The sequence below is a fragment of the Vombatus ursinus genome, unplaced genomic scaffold (genome assembly GCF_900497805.2).
Source record: "Vombatus ursinus unplaced genomic scaffold, bare-nosed wombat genome assembly UNPS02000749.1, whole genome shotgun sequence".
In the NCBI taxonomy this organism is placed as follows: Eukaryota; Metazoa; Chordata; class Mammalia; order Diprotodontia; family Vombatidae; genus Vombatus; species Vombatus ursinus.
Genome location: NW_020940527.1, coordinates 3,821,174 through 3,844,043, shown reverse-complemented (window position 1 = coordinate 3,844,043; position 22,870 = coordinate 3,821,174). Strand labels below are relative to the sequence as shown.

General features: G+C 40.2%; 1 protein-coding gene across 1 annotated transcript in view; it reads right to left on the bottom strand.

Annotated features, from left to right (window-relative positions):
* Positions 1 to 22,870, bottom strand: part of OIT3 (oncoprotein induced transcript 3) — a 33,385-nt gene that overhangs the window by 3,826 nt on the left and 6,689 nt on the right. The window contains exons 4-7 of the mRNA XM_027860828.1: positions 20,097 to 20,219; positions 13,397 to 13,519; positions 11,451 to 11,611; positions 7,901 to 8,316 (exon numbers count right to left, since the gene is read on the bottom strand). Of these exons, the coding sequence (XP_027716629.1) occupies positions 7,901 to 8,316; positions 11,451 to 11,611; positions 13,397 to 13,519; positions 20,097 to 20,219 (823 nt within the window). The remainder of the gene's footprint in view (positions 1 to 7,900; positions 8,317 to 11,450; positions 11,612 to 13,396; positions 13,520 to 20,096; positions 20,220 to 22,870) is intronic.

Sequence of the window (22,870 nt, the reverse complement as noted above, 5' to 3'; positions counted from 1 at the left end):
CTCCCATTTATCAGGTTTGGTGAAGCATTAGGGAGGAGAGATAAATGCTGTTATAACTGAAGATTTCTCCCCTATGCTCTTGGATTACTCAATATTTCACCACTTACTAATGCTTTGGTGCAATGGAAAAATCCAACAAAATTAACAACAACCAAAAAAACCATTCTGGATTGTGCTACTAATAGTACCTTATATCAGAAATGGAGAGGAGTTAAGAAACCAAGTATTTCTCCATTTGATCTCATTTATTTCCTTTTCATTTCCCTAAAGTCACATTCCTTTTGGTTTATCTTTTGACCAAAAAAAATTGGTATGCAATATTCTAATGGTTCCTTTCATCTTAGGACTTCCATTTTTAAATATTTCTTTACTTGAAAATACTTCATTAGTTCCAATTTTTCACTTGGAGAAATTGAGGCAGGGTAAAAATTTCTCAGGGTCACTCTGTCAATCATGACTATAGTACAGAATCAAATTCAGGAACCTTGGCTCCTGGTCAAGTGTTTGATGGGATTAGGTCATGCTATGTTGGTTACATATACTTTAGTTACTTTGAGGGGTCCACTGCAGCCATGATCTCAACAATGAGAACATGTTCCCCAGTAGTTCAGATTACAATACGCCCTTGTCTTCTCATCCTGCATGAATCTCATCCTTTCCAGAAATCCAGTTGACAGGATCTAAAGAAAGCTTTCCTCTAGGTCTTTAAACATTTTGGGGTACCAGTCTAGCCTTCCAGCTATCTATCTGTTATTCTCTTGCTTTCACTACAAAATCTTCTTTTTTTGGTCGTATATGTTTTTGATAATGCCTTTTATGCCACTTCTCATATGCAAGTTGTCATCCATAATTTGCATCTGCCTGTTTTGCTTACTATGGGAGCTGATAATTTTAATTCTTTGAGGATCCAGATGTTCCATGACTTGTAGTCACATAGCACCACTGGGCTAATATAGTCTTAGAGGTTGGGGTCTTGTGTTAGGGAGCAGCGTGAGGTTATTAACAGCACTGTACAATTTCCTAAATGCAGTTCAGCCCACTCTCCTCTTCCTACTCAACTCCAGGCCCAACTTATTGCCCTTCTATAGTTCCTGTTCAAGATGGAGATAGTGATGGAATAACTCAACAAGGTGCTTGTCCAACTGTATCTCGTGTTCTAGGCAAAACGCTTTCTTGATTCACTTGATTTTTTTCCCATTGCTACCCCTTTTGAACGGTTGTGGATCTCATTGAGAGTTCTCAATTGGTAGTCATCTGATGGCTCAATGCTATTAGCAAAATGTCATCCACAAACAGGAGCGTCTAGACGACCAGGATAGCCTTTTTGACAATAGCAAACACCTTTGGTTAGTACACATACTCCCTGGTTTTTGCTTCAATTTGTATTGATATTACAGATCCTTAACATATTGATGTATTGATAGTGATAATTAGAAGATCATTGAATAATTATCTCTATGGTTGTTTCCAATGAGAAATCATGTATAACTTTAATATATGCATGGGAGACACCTTGTTGGAGGACAGCCTTGAAGGCTGTAGTTTGTTTTTACTAAATAAAACAATTACAATTAATTATACATACATAATTATACAACTAAAATTAAAAATGTCAATAAGAAAAAACATAGGATCCTATATACTCTACAGCGCAACTTAGTGACCATAGATATGGCATGTTGTAGGAAATCATCTACAAAAACCTGCCTGTTCCCTTCATCAGACATACTATCAATATGTATATAGACAATTTTCTTAACCATATTATAGAGATGAATGAGTTGAGATTGTTTCATTTTTTTTGTATTTTTATCCCTAGCCTTCTAGCACAGTGCCTGGAACATAGTAATGTTTAATTTAATAAATATACATAATAAATATGTATTATTTTTATTATAATTATTTAATAAATATGTAATAAATACATATAATAATTAATAATAATAAGCCCTTGTTAATTGATTGATGACATTTGTAATTTTTAAAGATTTAAATATTCTTTCTCTTTCTGAGATAATTTGAAAACCAATTCTCAAAAGCCTTAAAAATTATGTTAACTCCAGCATGCACCTTTTCTGTGTGTGGATTTGGTTAGGTCCAGCTGTTCTTCCAATGCCATTTTCATAAATCACATTTTTACTTCCTTATACGCAGTGATTTTCCTGATGATAAGAATAGATTGATAAAAAATGCTGGCAAACACCATTTTGTGTCTAGTTGTTGACTTCTATTATAGATTCTTAATTTGGGATCATGAACTTGTTTTTTAAAAATGTTTCTTCAACTGTATTTCAATATAGTTGGTTTCCTTTGCAGTCCTATGTAGCTTATTTTATGTATCTAAAAACATTCTGAGAAAGTAGGTTTCACCAGCCTGACAAAGGGGTCTATGACACACATCAATGGCTGAAATTAGATTCTGGATTCTCTATAAATGCTCTTGGAACAATCCATATTACTTGGTCTCATACCACACTAGCTATAGGTTCATTTTACTCTTCAATACTTTTTTGCTGTTTCATGACACTACTTTGTTAATAATCTTCCAGCTTCTTCCATAGTGTTTTGGAAATGAGCTTAAATTCTACACTCCTCCTGGTCTTGGTTCCCATGTCCATCTACTTTTCAAGGAGATCAAATGTTTGCAGGGCAAAGTGGTTTTCTGGGCTCTTTTGGCCTCCTTGCACTGGCAACTGTTTATATCAATAGAATTTCTCTAAGAAATAGTAATGATTGGAGTCAATATCTTTACTGTAAACCATATCATGTTTTTCAGTCATAATTTGCTTAAGTAGATAAGATTAGTACAGTTGCATATCACGTATTCTCATCATTATCCTTTAATTGAGTATTTTGACCTTTGCTCTAATCAGTTAACGGTCTGACTACACATAATTGATTCTGAAATGATTCCTATGTCAGTGACCAGTTGTTTTCTGTCTGTTAACATATAGCCAATTTTATTTTATTTTTTGTTCAGTGCACATGTTGTGTACTTTCAACTTTGTTCTTAAAGGCTGTATTCATGATATAAAGACATGAGACTTTTCAGTAATTTATAAGCCTTTGACTGCTTTCATTTCTTAATTCTGAACCATATTTTCTAACATTTTTTTTTCATTGTTCTTCCCTGTGCCCGTCTTAGCATTGAAGTACCTTAGCATTGGGTACTTAGGTACATGTCAACTCAGTTTGAAGGATCTTGTCAGCTAGGTTGCACAGTAGATAGAGTGCAAGGTCTAGAGTAAGGAAAACACATCTCCCTGAGTTCAAATCTGCCCTCTGACACTTACTAGCTGGGTGACCCTGGACAAGTCACTTAATCCTGTTTGCCTCAGTTTCCTCATCTGTAAAATGAGCTGGAGAAGAAAATGGCAAACCATTCCAACGTCTTTGCCAAGAAAACCTCAAATGGGGTCGTGGAGAGTCAAACACAACTGAAACAACTGAACAAAAAAACAAAAAAGTCAAATTCTTCAAGTAATTTCTCTGCTTTTTTATCCTGTGTAACAGATGTTGAGAAATGAGATGTGATTATCTTTTGCTTATGTTCCATCATGAACTCTGAAAGAAGAGGTAAATGACTACCTCATGAAACGATGTTTCTTTTTTTGCTTTTTGGTGCAAGATAAAACCAACTCCTTATGCCATCTTTTATGGGAACCTTCCATTTGCCTGCAACTTCTATATGTCAATATTGACATTTATGTGGGTCAGTTCCTCTAGTAGTTTATAAACTACTTTTTTGTTGGGTGATAATAATAATAACAAGCATTTATATAATGCATTAATGTTTTCAAAATGCTTTTTATATATTATCTCATTTTATCTTCTCAACAGGTAGGTACTCATCATCCAAGACTATACTTAAAGTCTTTCCATTTTGGGAGAACTTTCTAGAGCCTCTATTCCAGTAGCATAGCCTTGGAGAACCCAGGGTCACCTTCATGCTATGACACAGTATCATGGAATTAGAACCAGAAGTGACCTTAAAGGCCATCTAGTCTAACTCCCTCATTTTACAGAAGAGGGAACTGAGAAGCCAGAGAAATGAAGTAATGGAATTTAGAGGTCACCCAGTTCAACCCTGTCATTTTACAAATAAGGAAACGGAGGTCCAGAGAGGTTAGTGACCTGACCACAAGCTGGGATCTAAATCCAGGTCCTCTGACTTCAAATTCAGAGCTTTCTCCACTGTCCCATGCTGCTGGCTCAAAACCAAATCAGGTCTTTTGTTAAGATCTAATTATAAAGTCAATTTTAATTATTGGTTCCAAGGGAAAGAAATGGCAATGCAGGATACTCCCAAAACAACAATACAGTCAACCTTTGCTATGCCGTCACTTTATGGATTTTCATTATCATGAACAACAGTCATTTGTACTTATTTTCACCATATAGACTACCTCATAGACTAATTCCTTTGTATTATAGACTTGACTCCTCCAGCCCCGCGCCCCCCCCCCCAGAAAGAGAGAGAGGCAGAAGAATATAGCAGCAGGATGCAGATCTGAAATATAACCCACATATAGAAGGAAGACTATACAGCTCTCAGGACTGATGTGAGAACGACTATGTACCAAGGTCCCGTTTATATCCATACACATTTACATCCACTCACAGAGGGAGGAATATCGGAGATCCTAGTGCACGCACACACGCAGGAATATGAGGGTCTCAGGACTGGCACACATGCACATGTGCTTTTCCTTCTCACAGGTGGAGTATTATGGCATGTTTCAGGACAGAAACACACGCAAAGACACAGAGATGGAGGAATATACAGCGTTCACTCCCAGCTCTCCCCCCCTAACCCCACATATATCCACTCACGGTCGGCAGAATACACGCACACACACGCGCGTGGAAGAATATAAAAGCCTCAGGGTTGACACACAACAGGTAGAACACAGCAGGTCCCAACGCCAACACACGCACACATACAGGCACACAGGTGGAGGAATACATCACGTTGCAGTTCCCATTGCTACGTCGGCGGAGGAATACGGAAGGTGGCGGACAGGTGATGAACCTCCCGTGCACCTAGAGCATTCTTTCTCCCATCAGCTGGGGAAGTGCAGGCCCCGAACTAACAACCGGGGGCTTCAGAGTCAGAGCAAGAAGCGGGCAGGCCTTTGGACGACCTGGGCCAGAGAAGCTGGGCTCTCTCACCTTTGGGAGCTGCCTCTGCGGCCCAGACCCTCCACCGAGGAACAGTGGAGAGTCAGAAGAACGGGCCCCGGGCAGCTCCGTTTGGAGTCCAGCCCGCCCCCATAGTAATCCCCCTTACACTCCAGTGGTCCTCCAGCCTTGGCCCTCCTAGGAGGGGAAGCCTCTGCCTCCTTCAGCAGCCCATCCTACTTGGACTACGTTCCGCCTTAGGAAGCACAAGGTTTCCCAAAAGTCTTCGTGCATTTTAAAGCCTAAATTGGCGTCTTTACAATTTCTACCCATTATTGCCCCTGGATCAGCTCTTCTGAACCAAAGGGCCCAAATCTAACATCTTTCACAAGACAGTCTTCAAATATTAAAAGACAGCTATTGTGAACCACCCTGAGCCTTCTCTTCTCCACACTAAACATCTCCAGTTCCTTCTACAGATTCTCATATAACATGGACTCAAGACCTTGCGCCGTTATGGTTGCCTTTCACTGGGCACATGCCAGATTATCAATATCCTTCCTGAATTGAGGGGGTTCAGAATGGAACACAATCCTACCTCCCTTCTCTTGCCTTCACAACACCCACCCGTCACCTTGTTCTCCATTATGTAAGTGCTATTTATTAAACAATTGTTTATTTTGGGGGTATATTTTGGTCAACAAAGGGGGGGGTTAAAATTGGGAGGGTGTCTATGAATAATTCATAATCACTCTCATTAAAGTGAAGGGACCCCCTGCAGTTTGAGGCTATTTGCTTCCACAAAAAATGGGCCCAGACTAAGCCTTTCAAATTGTGTCTGACTGTGGGTTTTTTCTCTGACCTTTTCTCTGGATGTTGAGCTGAAAACTACCCATGGTAGTTTCTCACCTCTGTCTAATTTACAGCTTGTTATTTTTGGTGGGCTCATAAAGAGGATAACTAAGCCCCTTCAAACTGTCTGAAATAAAAATAAATGGTATTCGAGTAAGGGCCTGGGGTTTTATTGTAAAATGCATGAGCTTCGTGATAGCTTTGTTGGTTGTACACAGGCCTTCTTTGCTTTCTTGGTTATGTTCCAGTCTTTGGACAAATGATATATTTTTATTATACATTTATTTTTGTTAAAAGTAAATATGGCCATTAAACCACTCAGTACAAAGCTCATGCTTTTTTTTTTAATTAAAAAGAAAAAATAGAATGTTAAAGGAAAATCCGATGCTTTTGTTTTCCATTTGGAAAAGTTAAGGTCACAAAGATAAGAGATAATTTCCTGTGAGATTCTATCTTTGCTTATCATTACAGTGCAGAATGTCAAGCTTTCCATTTCAACTAATGGAAACAGGAGATGGGAAGGGACCACTGGAAGAGGCAACTTGGTTTTATTCTCAACCTCTATCCTTAACACTTATGTAACTATGAAGTAGTGCAGCTGGAAGCCCATTGAACTTATGTGGCCTCTCAAGAGACACTCTGTTAGCAAGACCAAACAAACCCTCTTGACCAAGGGCTGAACTTGGCCCCTTGGACGCTTACATTGGTTTACTGAAGCTTTGACCCCCTCTAGAGGACAAAAGCAGCAGGAATGGTGGCTGTTTTACAGCTGAGCGTCCTCATCTGTGGAAGGAGGGTAGGAATTTTTGTGAGGATCAAATGAGATCAGGGATGTCAAGAACTTTGTAAACCATAAAATGCTGCGTGTGGCCAAGTTGGGAGAGTCTCATCACCACATAGGCTGGGTTGGTGAATATATTTGGTCCCAGAAGCTGCCGAAGATCATTTATTCAGTGAGAGAGGGGCTGTGATCTGCAAACAGCAGAGGGAATAACCTCATTAACAAAAATTACAGCTCTTTGAAGTATTGAATTATAGAGGCATGGATTGCCTGGTTCATAGGTGGTAGGTACCACAAAAGACTCACAGTATTCCTAAAGATACTAAGGATTTTTAGGAAAGCTCTGTGTGCTAACACTTAGAATAAAGGGCTTCCTTATCAATTGGATTATGATTAATTATCTCCTATTTATTCTCTACATAGCCTGTTTTTATGTATTTGTTTGATGCTTTCTCCATTAGATTGTGAGCTCCTTGATGGTAGGGACTGTCTTTTGCTTTTTTTATTTTTTTAAATCCCCAGTGCTTTGCATAGTACCTGGTACATAATAGGCATTTAATAAACATTGATTGATTAGCAATAATTATAATGGAATATTATCATGCTATGAAAAATAAAGAATATGTGTAATTCAGAGACACATATGGGAAGATTTATGTGACATAATGCAGAATGAAAAGTGGGACCAAGAAAACTACATACACAAAGATTACAGTAATGCAAATGGCAAGACTAACCAAAAAAACCCCAAACTCAACTCTTTGTAAATGTAGTGGTCAGGATGGCCCAAAAGGAGAGATGACAGTATGCATGTCCCTTTCTTCTCTGCAAAGGGTGTGGAGCTTGGCATATACTGTCAGACTTAGTTGATATGTGGGTTAGTTTTGTTGAACTGATTTTTTTTTTTCCCTAATCTTTGTTATAGGACAGTGGCTCACTGGGTAGGGAAAGAGGGGCATATTTAGGCATGAAGGTGATATAAAAGCAAAAGATATCGATAAAAATTCATTTTCAGAAAGATTAAGGCTTCCATGAGTGTTGTATTATCTCAAGAAGGAACCCTGTGTGCAACTGGTGCCATAGTGGCTAGACATGAGTAAAGCAAGGTGAAATGGCGTAGAGGATCGTTCCTCCAGAGATACATACCCATCTCGGATGAGGTAGTGTTTGAGGATCTCATCAATCTTGTCTGTAGGGGTTGCAAAACAGCTCTCCACCAGGGTTTCTAGACCATTCACATGCACCAGAGGCTCAATACCAAAGTAGAGCAAATCCCGTAGCTTGAGAGTGGGCAGTGTCTCCCGGTAGGGCTCCTCAAACTCGTTGTCTTTGAAGATCTCCAGCGTGAAGGGGAAGATCCCCTGGCTGCGTCCCATGATTTCCAGTGGAGAATTACGGAGGTTGGGCACGTAGCCTTCAGAAATGGTGTAGAGGCGAGGGAACTCGCAGGTGACCGGGATCAGCAGCTTACTGGTGCGGATGATGATGTCGCCATTACTGCCGGGCATCTGCTTGGGAAGCCCTGTCACTAGGTTGCTAGCGATGATCTTATCATTTACCACCTGAAGGCGGGAGGAAGTAGAGGAAGAAAGAAGCTGTTGTGGTTGTTGCACTTGGCAGTTCTCCACTCCCTACCCAGAACGCGTTTCTGTTTGTGTCCAAGTCCCCCAGGGGACCCAGGGGTCAGCGTCTGATTGTTTCTGTTTGCTTCTTTTACTTTTAGGATTGGCATCAAGATGGTCAGCATTCCCTATGAGCTTCTCCGTGGTTCTGTGACTCTAGAGACTTAGTTATTCTTCATCAAGTTGTAACTAGGATGTTACGACTAGGTCTTTGCCCAGGGTAATGCAATTTAGGAGGCACGTGCGCTCCTTCTGCAGCAGAGAAACAATCCACCGTAGCACCCAGTGTTTTGTGGGTTTCGTTTTGGTTCTTGGTCTGTACCTATGACTTAATTGGAATAGGGGGATTCTAGTGTGGACACTATTGGAAAAACATCTCAAACTTAGTTGCCTGGAGTACCAAGAACTTAAATGATTTGTCCAAGGTTACCCTTCTGGTTTGTGTCAGAAGCAGTTCTTGGGCCCAGATCTTCCTGACACTTAAACCAGCCTTCTGTCCTCTGTACTGTTCTGCCTCAGTACCTAGTCAGCAGGAGTAATTAGATAAAATAGGTAGGTATTGTTTCCTTCCTACAGAGGCTGTGAGCTTCTGCCCTTTCCCCTCTGTCCCCTGCTTCTTAGCAGAAGCCTTGCCTTGTACCAAGGTCTCAGTCTCCCCACCTTGGGGGTGGTATTCTATATTCTCTTCCCACTAGAAGGCTTAGTATCTCTGGGTTTCCTCACCTCATCCAACTGAATTTGTCTTAAAAAGTTGATTTGATGATACCTTTTGTGCTACTTGCCCTAGGTTCCAGAATCATTAGTATTGAATGCAAACCATTGATGTTATATACAAGGGTATCCATCTGTCTGTCTATCTATCTATCTATCTATCATCTATCTATCTGTCTATCTGTCTGTCTGTCTGTCTAGCAGCTAGGTGTTACAGTAGATAGAGTGCTGGGCTTAGAGTCAGGAAGACTCAATTTAGTGAGTTCAGATCTGGCCTCAAACACTTACTAGCTGTGCGACCCTGGGCAGGTCATTTAACCCTGGTGGCTTCAGTTCCTCGTCTGTAAAATGAGCTGGAGAAGGACATGGTAAACCGCTCCAGTATCTTTGCCAAAAAAAACCCCCAAATGGGGGTCACGGAGAATCAGACGTGACTGAAGTGACTCAAGAACAACAACAAATATCTATCTAATCAAGTTATATAACCCTGCAAAAATGGAGTTTCTAGAACACTGTTTCTTAAAACAATAACTACAAAAAAAAAAACCCCTACATCAATACTTGCTCAAAATACCTTCAGTTGCTTGCCATTAGTATGATAAAAAGTCTAATCTCTTTTTTTCCCTAGCCTTTAGGGCTTCTATAATCTGGTATCAACCTGTCTTTCTGACTATAGCTCCTCTGTCTGTACCTACAACTTTCAAATTAACCCTTTGTTTCAAAGGGGGTGATCTAGTCCCTGACTCCAGATTATGGCTTGCTCGTTCCCATCTCTGAACTTTTGCTCATGTTTTTTTCCCTTGCCTGACCATCTCTGCTCTACATAACCAAATCATATACATTCTTTGAGGCTCAGTTCAGGTTCTCCACAAACATTTCCTTGACTAAGACAGCTCCTATGAGTCCCTTCTGATCAATTCCTAAAACACATATTGTTTGAACCATACATTTGGTGCTAATTATTTACTTTCCCCCGTATGTATGTTTGGTCTCCCCAACTAGATTGCAAGCTTCTTGGAGGTAGGGATGGTGTTGTATGCTTCTTTGTATTTCTCATAAGCCCTTTAGCAAATTTGTGTACTACTCTAAGTCTGTGTTGATTGAATCAATTTCACTGTAGAAATAGACTAATAGAATCACTGCACAGGATTAAAGGCTGTTTTGCATTTTTCTTTGCTTTGTGAATTGTCATTGCCAAATAATTCATCACCAAATAGCTTGGTTATATAGTCTATTGCATGTACTGTACCTCAACATTTTTCATTGAAGGACCTATCAGACTTTTGCTTTGTGCATAGCCTTTAAGGGCTCAGGGTCACCTCCATGCCATGATGAGGTATCAGAGTAGGATTTTGTAGAGTACAGAGAGTTGAATGAATGATGAATGAATGAGCTTTCTGCCCTCAATCTGATTCTCTTCTATGTCTATATCTTCTATGTCCTAAAATTAAAAATTCAATTTAATTCAACAAATATTTTTTGAAGTGCATACTGTGTAGAAGGTGTTATGCTGGGAACTGGGGATACCAGGATGAAAGTCAATAAAGTCCCTGAAACAAAGAGGTTTATGAGCTAATAGAAGCATGAAATATGGACAGAAATAACTATAATACAAATTACGTTCACAGGAGAGGTCAAACCTGAGAGATCTGGGGGATGAGCACTTCTACTTGGGTTGAATCAGAGAATATTTCATGGGGATGGTGGGCCTTGCAGGAGCTAGGCCTTGCAGGGGCAGAAAGATTTTCATATTTAGAGATATAATAGGAGACAGAGGATTGGGGGGACTTCATTTTGTATTGGATGCAAAAGAATGCAGGGTTTAAAATCTGAAAGACTTGGAGAATGATGGTACCATTCACCAGAATTAGGGAAGTTAGAAGGAGGGGCAGGTTTTTGAGGGAAGATAATTAGTTCAGTCTTGGATGTGTTGAGTTTGAGGTTTTGGTGAGACATTTCAGTGGATGTACCCACTAGATATTTGGAAATAGTGGTTTTTTAAAAGAGAGAGCCATGAAGATCCCAGTTTTCAGAAGTAACCAAAAGTCTGGCAGTGGTTGAGCTTGATGTTCTCATGAAAATATCTCCAGCTACTTTGTGGGTGATGGGTTTTAGGCTCAGTCCAGTGAACTGTAAGCTCCCCGAGGACTTTGAAGCCAGCTCTCCATCCACTTCACGTTGCTACCTCTCACATATGTCTGGTACATAGTTGGTGCTAGTAAATGCTTATTAAATTGAATTAAATTCTCTATTATGGGTCTGTTTTATCTGTGACTTAAACAAAACATTCAATCTATAACCCATCTCCCAAACTTCAGGTTCTTGTGTCATTCCCACCTGTCCTCCCTCCCTGAGGAACCTACATCAACCACAGTGCCACAGGTCTTGAGGGAGAAGTAGATGTTGATGTGGGTGCCATTGGATACCCCTCGGCAAGATGTGTTGGTCAGGAAGACCTCCAGACCCCCAACTAAGTCCTTGGGGATGTTCACTTCAATAGCGTTCGACTGGCATCTCATAGGGACTGAAAGAAAGGTGACAATCATCAGGCACAACCAGAAAACCTAAGCAAGGGCTAGGGGGAAGGAAGATACTGAGAGGAAAAAATCTATGTAAAAGTTGTCTAAGGTTATACTTAAGTGAGTGAGTGTTTTCCAACATCTTTCAAAGACCTCAAAGGACGTCAGTTACTATAATCCAACAGTTCTTCCTTTTGGGATTAGACCTGGATACATTTCTTAAATATTCTGTTGTTGTTGTTGTTTTAAGGGGAAACATTTATTTCCAGAATTTGAAAATATTCTACCCTCAGATTTCTTCCAAAGATATGGCCAGCACAAAACTGTGACCTGAACCTTAAAAGGGTTAATATTCATCCCATAAAGTCAATTTATTGGCAATGCAGGAAAAGTGCTCTTTCTGTGTAAGCTTAAACCTCCTCAGCAAACTCTCATGACCTTCTTGTTCATTATTGCCCCATAAAACAGACATTGTCAATATGGTTTGGGAAAGGTTTCAGATTGTCATTGTTCGACTTAGTAAGCCACAAACTACTGATAAATTTAATTTTCATTTAATACAAAAAGATTGCTTTGCCTTTAAGGTATGGTGACTTCTTCTCTTCTTCCAACTTAGTCCCCAAAGTTCCTCTTTCCAATAAGGGTCAAGACAAAGACCAACATATAATAAAAAATTATAATAATCAATATGGAGAAATCACATTCTGGGCTCTGAGAAGTTCATTCTCTGAGGGGGTAGCCCTAAAGGATTAAACAGTGAATGCTGTTGTACCTAGATGGAGAATCATTCAACCACATGAGTTCATTTCTTTCTTTGGAAAATAAATGTTGGTTAGGTGTTTATGGAATCATCTGTTTATGGTCAGGTAATAACATGGTCTAGTGAGTTGGACCATGTAATCACAATGTAATCTGGGGGGAAAGTATTTAAGTGGGAGTCAGGAGACTTAAGTGTTTTTGCTAGATGATCATAGGGTCAATAATTTTGTACTAGAAGGGACTCTAGAGGTCATCTAACGCAATCTCATCTTAGAAATGAGGAAACTGGGGCAGCTAAGTGGTGCAGTGGATAGAGCACTGGCCTTGAAGTCAGGAGGACCTGAGTTCAAATCTGACCTCAGACCAAACACTTGACACTAGCTGTGTGACCCTGGGCAAGTCACTTAACCCCAATTGCCTAAAAGAAAAAAGAAAAGAAAAGAAAAAGAAATGAGGAGAAGCCCAGAGAAGTAAACTGGCCAAAGGCATACATGATTTGCAAGTAGTAGAACCATGATTTGAACCCGGATCTTCCAATACCAAATTCAGTGCTGTTTCCAGTGTATCTTACTGCATGTAGAGCCAGCCATCATGGCTCTTTTTCTATAAAATAGGAACAATGATCTGCAAATATTCTACAAGCTATGTTCTCAGAATGTTTCCTGGGGTCCTAAGAAGAAGTGACTTGTCCAGGATCACATAGCCAGGCTGTGGCTGAAATAGGACTTGACTCTGACCCTGGCACTCTATCCTTTCATTATTATTACTTAAAACAATAATAAAAGCTATAGAAACAATACAAAGGCCAATTCAAAGAATTAAGTTAAGGAGTTACAAATCTTCTGGAAAGTTTCTGCCAAAACTTCTTACCCTCCTGAAAAATTCTGGGGTCCTGATTCAGGAATGTGCTATACTCAGGAAGGCTTGTATTGAAGGGAGGCAGGGGTGAGGATACCTGGAGGGCAGTGAGTTCAGGAGAGGAGGATATTAAGTAACTTCCAATAGAGGTTGGGTCATAGCCCAAGTCCTACCTTGGCAAGTGTGATTGTCCTCAGATAGCACCAACCCACGAGGGCATTCGCACTGATAAGTTGTTCCATATCCACGGCAGGAATGGCTGCAGCCACCATTTTTGTTTTGACAACCCTCGATGTCTGCAATGGAAATAGAAAAGCTAAGTGGGCCAATTATATGACTCTAGGAACTTCCTGGCCTGGAAGGGTGATGCTGCAGTAAAACTCTTGTGAGATCTGGGCTCTGGATTTGTGATTTCTTCAGTTTAGGAAACTTCCAATGTGTAAACTCCCTTCACCAATGCAAAACAATTATCATAAGATCTTGGATTTAGAGATGGAAAGGACCTTAGAGGTCATCTAGTGGTATAATAATGATAATGCTAACATTTACATAAAGCTTTGATGTTTGCAAAATGCTTTATGTATATTATTTGATCCTTACAACAACCCTGGGAAGTAGATGCTATTATTTTCCCTATTTTGAAAATAGGGAAACTGAGGCTAAGAGGTTAAGTGACTTGCCTATGGTCATACTACTAGCATGTGTCAGAGGCAGGATTAGGACTCAGGACTTCAGTGTCAGCTCTCTACTCATGCAATGCTTCCTTTTTATGCTACTATTGACAAATACCATGTCTAATTACAGATGAGGTGAGAAACCTGAATGGAGAAAGCTTACCTGTTGGAATTTGATCAGAAAAGTGCACATTTCTGATAATGCCCCTGGATCTCAATTTTTTCCCCCAACAAAATGGAATTTTACTGACTAGCTGCTATTTTACTGAACAAATGGGGTAGTGAAGCCAAGCTTGTGAAAAACAGAACAAGCCAATTTCAACTGATGAAATATTCTCTTCATCCTGTTTGAAAGCTTGCAGAGCAGTATTGAATATGAAAGAATCTGTTATTCTTACTGTCAGGATGTGAATTCAACTAGACAAGATCTTGGCTACTCTAGTGAATTGGGTTCATTGTCCATTGGTCCATTACCTGCTGCTCTTGGAATCTCAGAACCCAAGTGTATTCAGGTTAAGGCTTCCTGTGATAACAGCCCAATATGAAAACGAAACCAGAATAGAATAAAATCAAATAAAAACATTAAGAAACTTTGCCCAAAAGAGCTTTTACCCAAATTTCCTTTATGGGGAAGATTCAAGACCATTACATTTTTCAAGTTCCCAAGTAAAAATGTTTTTCCCAAGAAAAATGTTGTAGCTAACATAATTTCGATTTGTCACCTTCAGAACACAAACCTTACTGTTATTAAACTTCCAGAGGAACAGTAAAAATTCTTAGATGCAAGGAAGAAGGAGCTGAGGAGACTGGAAAAGGCAGATTCAAAGAATGTGCTAATTTATACAGTTTTGGAAAGCATCATCAAGGCTGCTGCTTTAGAACTACTCTCTCATGACTCTGTGATATTACAGATAGACACCATATGTCTTCTGAGGATGAAAGGAGGACCAATAATTTGAAATATTGATGAACGTGGAGTATTTGAATGCCATTATAGAAACCAAGCTGTTAGCAAGTATTCTTGCACATTGGACAAATTCACTTGTAGATGAGGTTGGAGGTGGGGAATACTTGAGAAAGGGGCCATCTTATACGTAGGTGAAATTGAAGGGGGAGGCAGGTACAGGAGGAGGAATGTCACAGATATAGAACCCTGGAAGGGTCCTTCTTGAGGAAGTTGTGCTGCACAGGATGGGCAGGCAAAGAACCACTAGGCAGGGCCCCAGTTTTTGGAATTCTACAGGGAGGAAGCTTGCCTTCTTTCCATGGAGGAAGTATGGCCCCCCTGGATGTTGGTGCTGTGGAACAAAGCCCTGATTACTCCTAACTGAAATCCACTCTGGTGATGTAAGATATTCAGATTAAAACAGCTAGTAAGTATATAAGAAGGGTTGATCTCAGGGCTTCATGAGTCCAAGCCAGAACGACCTTGCTGCCTCAAAAACCAGTCTCATTGGAAGTACTTTCTTGTCTCAGCATCTAGAAATGGCCTTTTCTTAATGAGGATGCCATCTAAGTGCTCAAGAAGGGACAAAAGCTGCCTGCTGGTTGTGATTTCAATTATTTCTTGTACGATGATTGCATAAAATATTGTTTCTCTTGAACATTAATAAATTAACTTTTTAATTAATTAATTTAATTTAAATTAATCTTTGTGAAACTTAGAGTGGATAAATTCAAGGCAATCCTATGTATAAAGCTATAAATTTAACAGATAAAGCCAAGCCTTTGGCCTTTGAAACCACTGGGGGAAAAATTTCTATTTAACTGTATGAGAGGCAATGTGGTATATTGGATAAAGAGTTGTCCTTGGACTTAGTACTTAGGAAGACTCAAGTACAATTCTGGCCTCCAGGATGTACTGGATATATAACTATAGGCAAGTCACTTAACTCTCTCAGTAGCCTGTCTTAACCTAAGCAGACTGCCCAAGACCATGAATTCTCAAGCTGTCTTTGTAAAAGGTGCTTCCATTTTGGGAGTTCCTTACACAGATGAAATTACAGGTTTGAATCAGTAATAATGATTAATTGGGCATCTTCAAGTAGGGAAAAATATTAAAAGTCAACATTAAGATTTCCTTTCCTCATTCATTCCTTTTATTAAGAATGTCTCTGTTTCCTTTGCTGGATCCTCTTCCAGATCCTACCCTCTGTATTTGGGTATTCTGTCCTGGGTCATCTTCTCTTTCCCCTCTATACTGTTCAATTGGTGATCTCATCAACTCCCATGGATTTAAATGTCATCTCTTTGCTGCTGACCTCCAATCTCACATGTCCAGACTCTTTTCAGACATCACCAATTCAACATGTACAAAACTGAACCCCTTCCAAACTCTCCCCACCTCCCACCTTCCCTAATACCTTAGTAGGCAACACCATCCTCCCAACCTAGGAGTCATCCTGGATTTCTTACTGTCTCTCACCAACTCCACCCCTTATATTCAATCTGTTGCCAAGGCCTGTTGATTTCATCTTTGTACCATCTCTCCAAAATACCCCCTTCTCTCCTCTGACACTACCCCCACTCTGGTGCATGCCTTCGCCTCATACCCAGTCTACTGAAATAGCCTCCTTGGGGGAGGGTGGGGGGATGTTGCCTGCCTCAAGTCTCTCCCCACTCCAATCCATCCTCCACCCACTAAAGTCATTTTCCTAAAACACAAGTTTGATCATGTTACACCCTCCCTCTCCCCAATAAACTCCAGTGGCTCCCTGTTGCCTCCAGGAGAAAATGCAAAATGCTTTGTTTGGCATTCAAAGCCCTTGATAATAGTGCCCCCTCCTACCTTTCCAGTCTTCTTACACCTTACTCCCTAACATATACTCTTCCATTTAGTGACACAGTCTTTCTGGCTGTTCCATGAAGAAGACCCTCCCTGTCTCAACCAGGCTTTTTCTCTGGTTGTCCCCCAGGCCTGGAATGCTCTTCTCCTTGGATTTCCCTTAAGTTCCTACTAAAATCCTGTTTTCTATTACAAGTTTTCTGCAACCCCACTTAATTGTAGAGCCTTCCTTCTGTTAATTTTTTTCTGTTTATCCTCTATGTAATTTGCTTTGTATATATGTGTTTGTGTTTTGTCTCCCTCATTAGACTATAAGCTCCTTGAGGTCAGGGTCTGTCTTTTGCCTCTTTTTGGTATCCCCAGAGCTTAGCATAGTGATTGGCACATAGTAGGGATTTAATAGATGTTGATTGATTGATTGATTAAATGAATGGTCTTGGACGTGTCATTTCACTGTTTCAAGTATTTGAAGAGCTGCTAGTGGAAGAGGGAACAGATGCATTTTGCTTGGCCCTAGAGGCCAGACCAGAGCTAGGGGAAAGTTGCAAAGGAGAAATTTAAGACTGGATATCAGGAAAAATTTCCTACCAACTAGAGCTCTCCCTGAGTAGAAAAAACTGTTTCAGGAACTAATGGGTTCCCTTTCCTTGGAGGTCTTCAGGCACAGGCTGGATAACAACTTGTTGGCATATTTTAATGGGAATTCTTTTGGGGATATAGGTTAAAGTTTCAGGGTTGGGGACCCTGCAGGAGATTCTGCACCTGGGTTAAACTAAATGGCATCTGAGGTCCATTCCAGCTATAAAATTCTGTGATTCAATGGGCCTCTATTTCCTCACATAAAAAGAAAAGGTTGGATTAGATGAATTCTCAAATTTCTTTTCTTCAGAAAAATGCTAAGAGCAAAATTTAATATTCAAACAGTTCTAATTCCAAGTACTCTCATCTTTGGGGAAATTAAAGTGCATAAGGGATTAATGCATTCTATTGATTAGGGATGTTATAGAAGGATCTTGCTTCTGGTTAGAGCCCTGTGGTCTCATCCAACCTCTTGATTCTACGTCTCCAATGACCTAGATAAAGGAAAAGTTTTCGGTAAGCTGGTTGTAGTTGCATCACCAGGAGCCAGGTCACCGAAGGGAAACAGAGGAAAATAAATCCCCAAGTAGAACTTGTCCAGAGTTTTCCTTTTGAATCCATGGATTTATGGATGACAAGGCAGAGAGCAGTCTAATGAATGGCCTGCATGTTCAGCCAATAAACTGATACCAAATAATTAAGAATGCTCCTCAGGAGCCTCCTTCGGAATTAATTATCTCCTATGGTGCTCGAATATGCAAAGATTATTGCAGAAAATAAAGAAGATTAACGAAGAATCTAGGCCATTACACTTATTTCAATAAAATTCCAAATAAATTTAGCCTTGTTCTTAGAGACACTATCTGCATATGCAGCACATAATGACTACTGCTGTAGTTAACACATCCTTTATCTAAGACTTTCAAATGCTCATATTGGTGCAAGTCATGCTTGGGTTTTTCTGTGCTGTTGTAACATTTGATCCAACTAGACCCCGATGAGTTTATGGAAAAACACAACTTCTTTTTCTATAGCCCTTTGAGGTTTGCAAGACACTTTCCTCAAAGCAACTCTATGCAACTGTTATTCTCATTCCTAATTTACAAATGAGGAAATTGAGACCCAGAAAGGTATAGATGGCAGCTAAATGGTGCAGTGGATAGAACACCAGGCCTGGAATTAGGAACACTCATCTTCTTGAGTTCAAATCTGGCCTCAGACACTTACTAGCTGTGTGACCCTGGGCAAGTCACTTATCCCTATTTGCCTCAGTTTCCTCATTTGTAAGAGAAGGAAATGGCAAACCACTCCAGTATCTTTGCTGAGAAAACTCCACAATGAGTCACAAAGAGTTGGACACAACTGAAAAACAAATGAACAAAAAAGATAAAAACTTGCCTAAGATTGAGCAGTTAGTAAATGTTAACAGTAGAATCCAAACCTAGGTCTCTCCAAGTTCAATACTCATTGTGTTCCACCATCTAAAGTTGTCCTTTAGATACGAGTATGAGCACCTGCTATTTTCATCTCTCTGAGCAATGAAGTGCCATATTACTTAATGCTGCAAGGGCTGTCAGACTATGGATGCAATACAGCACTTTGTCTAAAGTAAGGGTGTGTAGTTCATCTTTCTCGCTGAGACATGGAGGATCTGTGATGTAAGATGAGTCATCCTTGTCCTATACCTTCAATGTTAACAATGAAGTGATCAAGTATTATAGAAGATGCAGTTGAAGATACAGCAATTTTAGCAAATGTAACTACCCGGACCTGGGCAGCTAGGTTGGATAGAGAGCTGAACTTGGAGTCAGGAAGACCTGAGTTCAAATGTGGCCTCAGATACTTATTAACTGTGTGACACTAGCCGAATCACTTAACCTTGATAGCTTCAGTTCCTCATCTGTAAGATGAGCTAGAGAAGGAGATGGCAAAGCACTCCAGTATCTTTGCCAAGATCCCCAAAAGGGATCACGAAGAGGCAGACTGAAAATGACTAACCAGTGCCAACAAACCATCTGTAACAGGAAGGGTACCCTGAAGGGGAGGGGCCATTACAATATTATGTATGAATGTCTTTTTCATTTCATCCATTCCATAACTACTGCAAACCATTATTTTGACTTGTGGCTTCATTGGCACTCAGTTATATAAAATATATACACCATTTCTAATCTTAAGAAGAATTTATTATTTGTCTTACTTATGTCTTAAAGCACTTTCACAGGGTATAAAATCAACTACCCTTTTAATGATAATAGCTGACTTTGCATAAAGGTTTAAAATTTTAAAGTGTGTTAAATATATTTTCATCTGAACCTTCATAACAACCCCCTGAGATAGGCCCTATGGGCATTATCATCCCCTTTTAAACAGATGAAGCAAAGAGAGGCAAAGTGATTTGCTGTTGGTTGCATAACTACTAAGTGTCAGAAGTGGAATTTGAACCCAGGTCCTTCCTAATGCCGGATCTAACACTCCACCCACCCCATTGGGACAGTAAATCAACAATTATACTCTAGTAAAACTAGTATAAGAGTACAACTACTCAACAGTTATACTCCAGTATAAGAGAACCATTCCTCTCCAGAGGAATGGAGAAGTCTATGTCATTATTTTCCGTTACCAATTTTTTTTTTTTTGGCTAGGCAATGGGGTTAAGTGACTTGCCCAGGGTCACACAGCTAGTAAGTGTTATGTGTCTGAGGCTGGATTTGAACTCAGGTCCTCCTTAATCTAGGGTAGGTGTTCTATCCACTGCACCACCTAGCTGCCGCTCTGTTACCAATTGACCTCTGATCCTGGCCATTAGTTTGAATCCCTTCTCCCCATTCTCACCTTCACAGGTTTTGCCATCGCTTCCTAGCACACGTCCAACCCCACATTCACAGCGATATGAGTTCTTCAGATTTACACAGATCTCACTGCAGCCACCGTTGTTTTTTTCACATTCATTTTCATCTGTAGGGTAGAAATTATGCAAGCAATACATGACTAAATGGTAATTGATGAGAGGAGAGGAAGGTTTCTCGTAACAGGCAGGATAGCCCTCATTACAGAGAAACTCAAACCCCTTGGAAGAACACCTACATTCTCCCAGATAAAATAAGCATGCTTTCTATCACTGTATATTTCACAGTGGTCCAAGGTACCTTCTACCCCCCTCTACACACACACACCAATCAGGTTACCCATATAGCTTCTCTCTGCTAAAATATAGAAGACTAATTAGACTACTGGCCAATTCTCTCCAAGCAGATGTAGTGCAAAGCTGTGGGATGTGCAGGTATATTTGTAGGTCAGGATATGCTAATAGGTTTGTAGTATAGGTGTACCTCATTTACTCAGAACATGCATTCCTTACTATGTAGTGTTATAAGAAATGATGAGCAGGATGCTCTCAGAAAAACCTGGAAAGATTTACATGGGCTGATACAAAGTGAAATGTTCTGTGTACAAAGTAACAGCAATATTCTAAGATGATCAGCTGTGGATGACTTGGCTTTTTTCAGCAATACAGTGATCTAAGACAACTCTGAAGGATTTATTATGAAAGATGCTCTCCATCCCCAGAGAAAGAACTGATGGTGTCTGAATACAGATTCAAACATTCTTTATTTGCTTTCCTTATTTTTCTGGAGGTTTTTTTTGGGGGGGTTGGGGTCTGTGTTTTCTTTCACAACATGACTGTTATGGAAATGTTTTACGTGATTACACACGTATAACCTATACTGAATTGCTTGCCTTCTCAATGGGGGTGGGGTGGGGAGGAAGGAAGGGAGAGAATTGGTAACTCAAAGTTTTAAAAATGATTGTTAAAAATTGTTTTTACATGTAACTGGGGAAAAAGAAAAGAGAGAAAAAAAGAATATAGCAGACCTTTAAAAAAAAACCCCAAACAAACACGCATTCCTGAAAAGCCTTATGTCTCCAAGCCCAGCCTTCTCTTCACTGGCAGGCTATTAGCCTATATCTCTTCTACCCTTCACTGCTACACTTTTAGAAAGAATAGTCTACACTTACTCCCTCTACTTCCATTTCCTCATTACTCACTCATATTTCAGCTCCTTGCAGTATGGCTTCTGACCCCAGCTCTACTGAAATTGCCATATCTAAATTTCCAAAGCTAATGGCCTGTTTTGTCTTCATTTTCCGTGATCTTTCTACACCATTTGATGCTGTCCACCATTCCCCCCTTGATATTCTCTTCATCTTTAGTCTCTGTGACTTTGCTCTCCTAGTCCTTTTCCTATCGCTGTAATGGCTCCTCTTGGTCTACTCGGCTGGTTTGTTATCCACCTTCTATGCTCCAAGGTTCTGTTCTTGAGCCTTTTTCTCTGAGCTCTCTTCTTCATCTCATCTGAAGCAGATGACTTCAGTCATCACCTCCACGCATATACCCCCCAAAGCTAATACCTAGCTCCCAATCCCTTTCCTTTATGTCTAACTATCTGCTGTATCCCTTTACCTGGTTGTCCTTTCGGATCTTCAAACTGAACATATGCAAAACTGAACTCATCTTTGCCTTTCCAAATCTACCCTTCTCTAAAACAAACAAACAAACAAACAAAAGGGGCAGCTAGGTGGCGCAGTGGATAGAGCACCAGCCCTGAAGTCGGGAGGACCTGAGGTCAAATCTGGCCTCAGACCAAACACTTGACACTAGCTGTGTGACCCTGAGCAAGTCACTTAACCCCAATTGCCTAAAACAAACAAACAAACAAACCAACCAAATCTACCCTTCTTCCTAAGGTCCCTGGTTCTTTTGATGAACTATCATTATTTTCAGAGGCACCCCAGCTCAAAAGCTTAGAGTCATATTTGATTATCCCCATTCTCTTACCCTCTATAGTCAATAAGTTGCCAAGTACTGTTGATCCTACCTCCATAACATCTCTCACATTCATCCTTTTGTCTCCTTTTATACTGCCACCACCTAGTTCATCACCTCATTCTGAACTATTATAATAGCTTCCTAACTGGGCTTTCTGCCTCCATCCTCCTCGACTCCAACTTTATCGAAGTTGCCAAAATTATTTTTCTAATGCACAGATTCAGTCATGTCAGTGCCCTGCTCTAGAATCTTCAATGACTCTCTCTAACAAACCAGCCGAGTAGACCAAGAGGAGCCATTACAGCGACAGGAAAAGGACTAGGAGAGCAAACTCACAGAGCCTATTGGGAAAAAAAAATAAAACAAAACCTAGCTTGGGTTTTAACTTCAAAATCAGGCCCCAAAGTATGTGGCTTTAGCCTTCCTGCACCTTATCATTTGTCCTTGTGGTTCATGTGTTGGGCCACTATCTGGTCCTTGATCCTGGCCTCTATCCAGTGTCCAAGCATTCATGTAGGAGGTCCCTAACATAAGAATGCACTCGCTTCTCCTCTCCAATTATTGCAATCTATCCCTGACTTCAGGGCTCAGCCCAGGTGTCACTCCATCCAGGAAAAACCTCCAATTATCCAACAGAAAGTTACTTCTCCTCCCTCATGTTTTTCTGAAGCACTTTGCCTGAATCTCTCCCTGATGGAATCCCACATCCTTAGTGTCAACAGACTGAAGAATAAATCCACAAACAACTCAGCAAAAACCTAGAGCCCTTATGGGTATG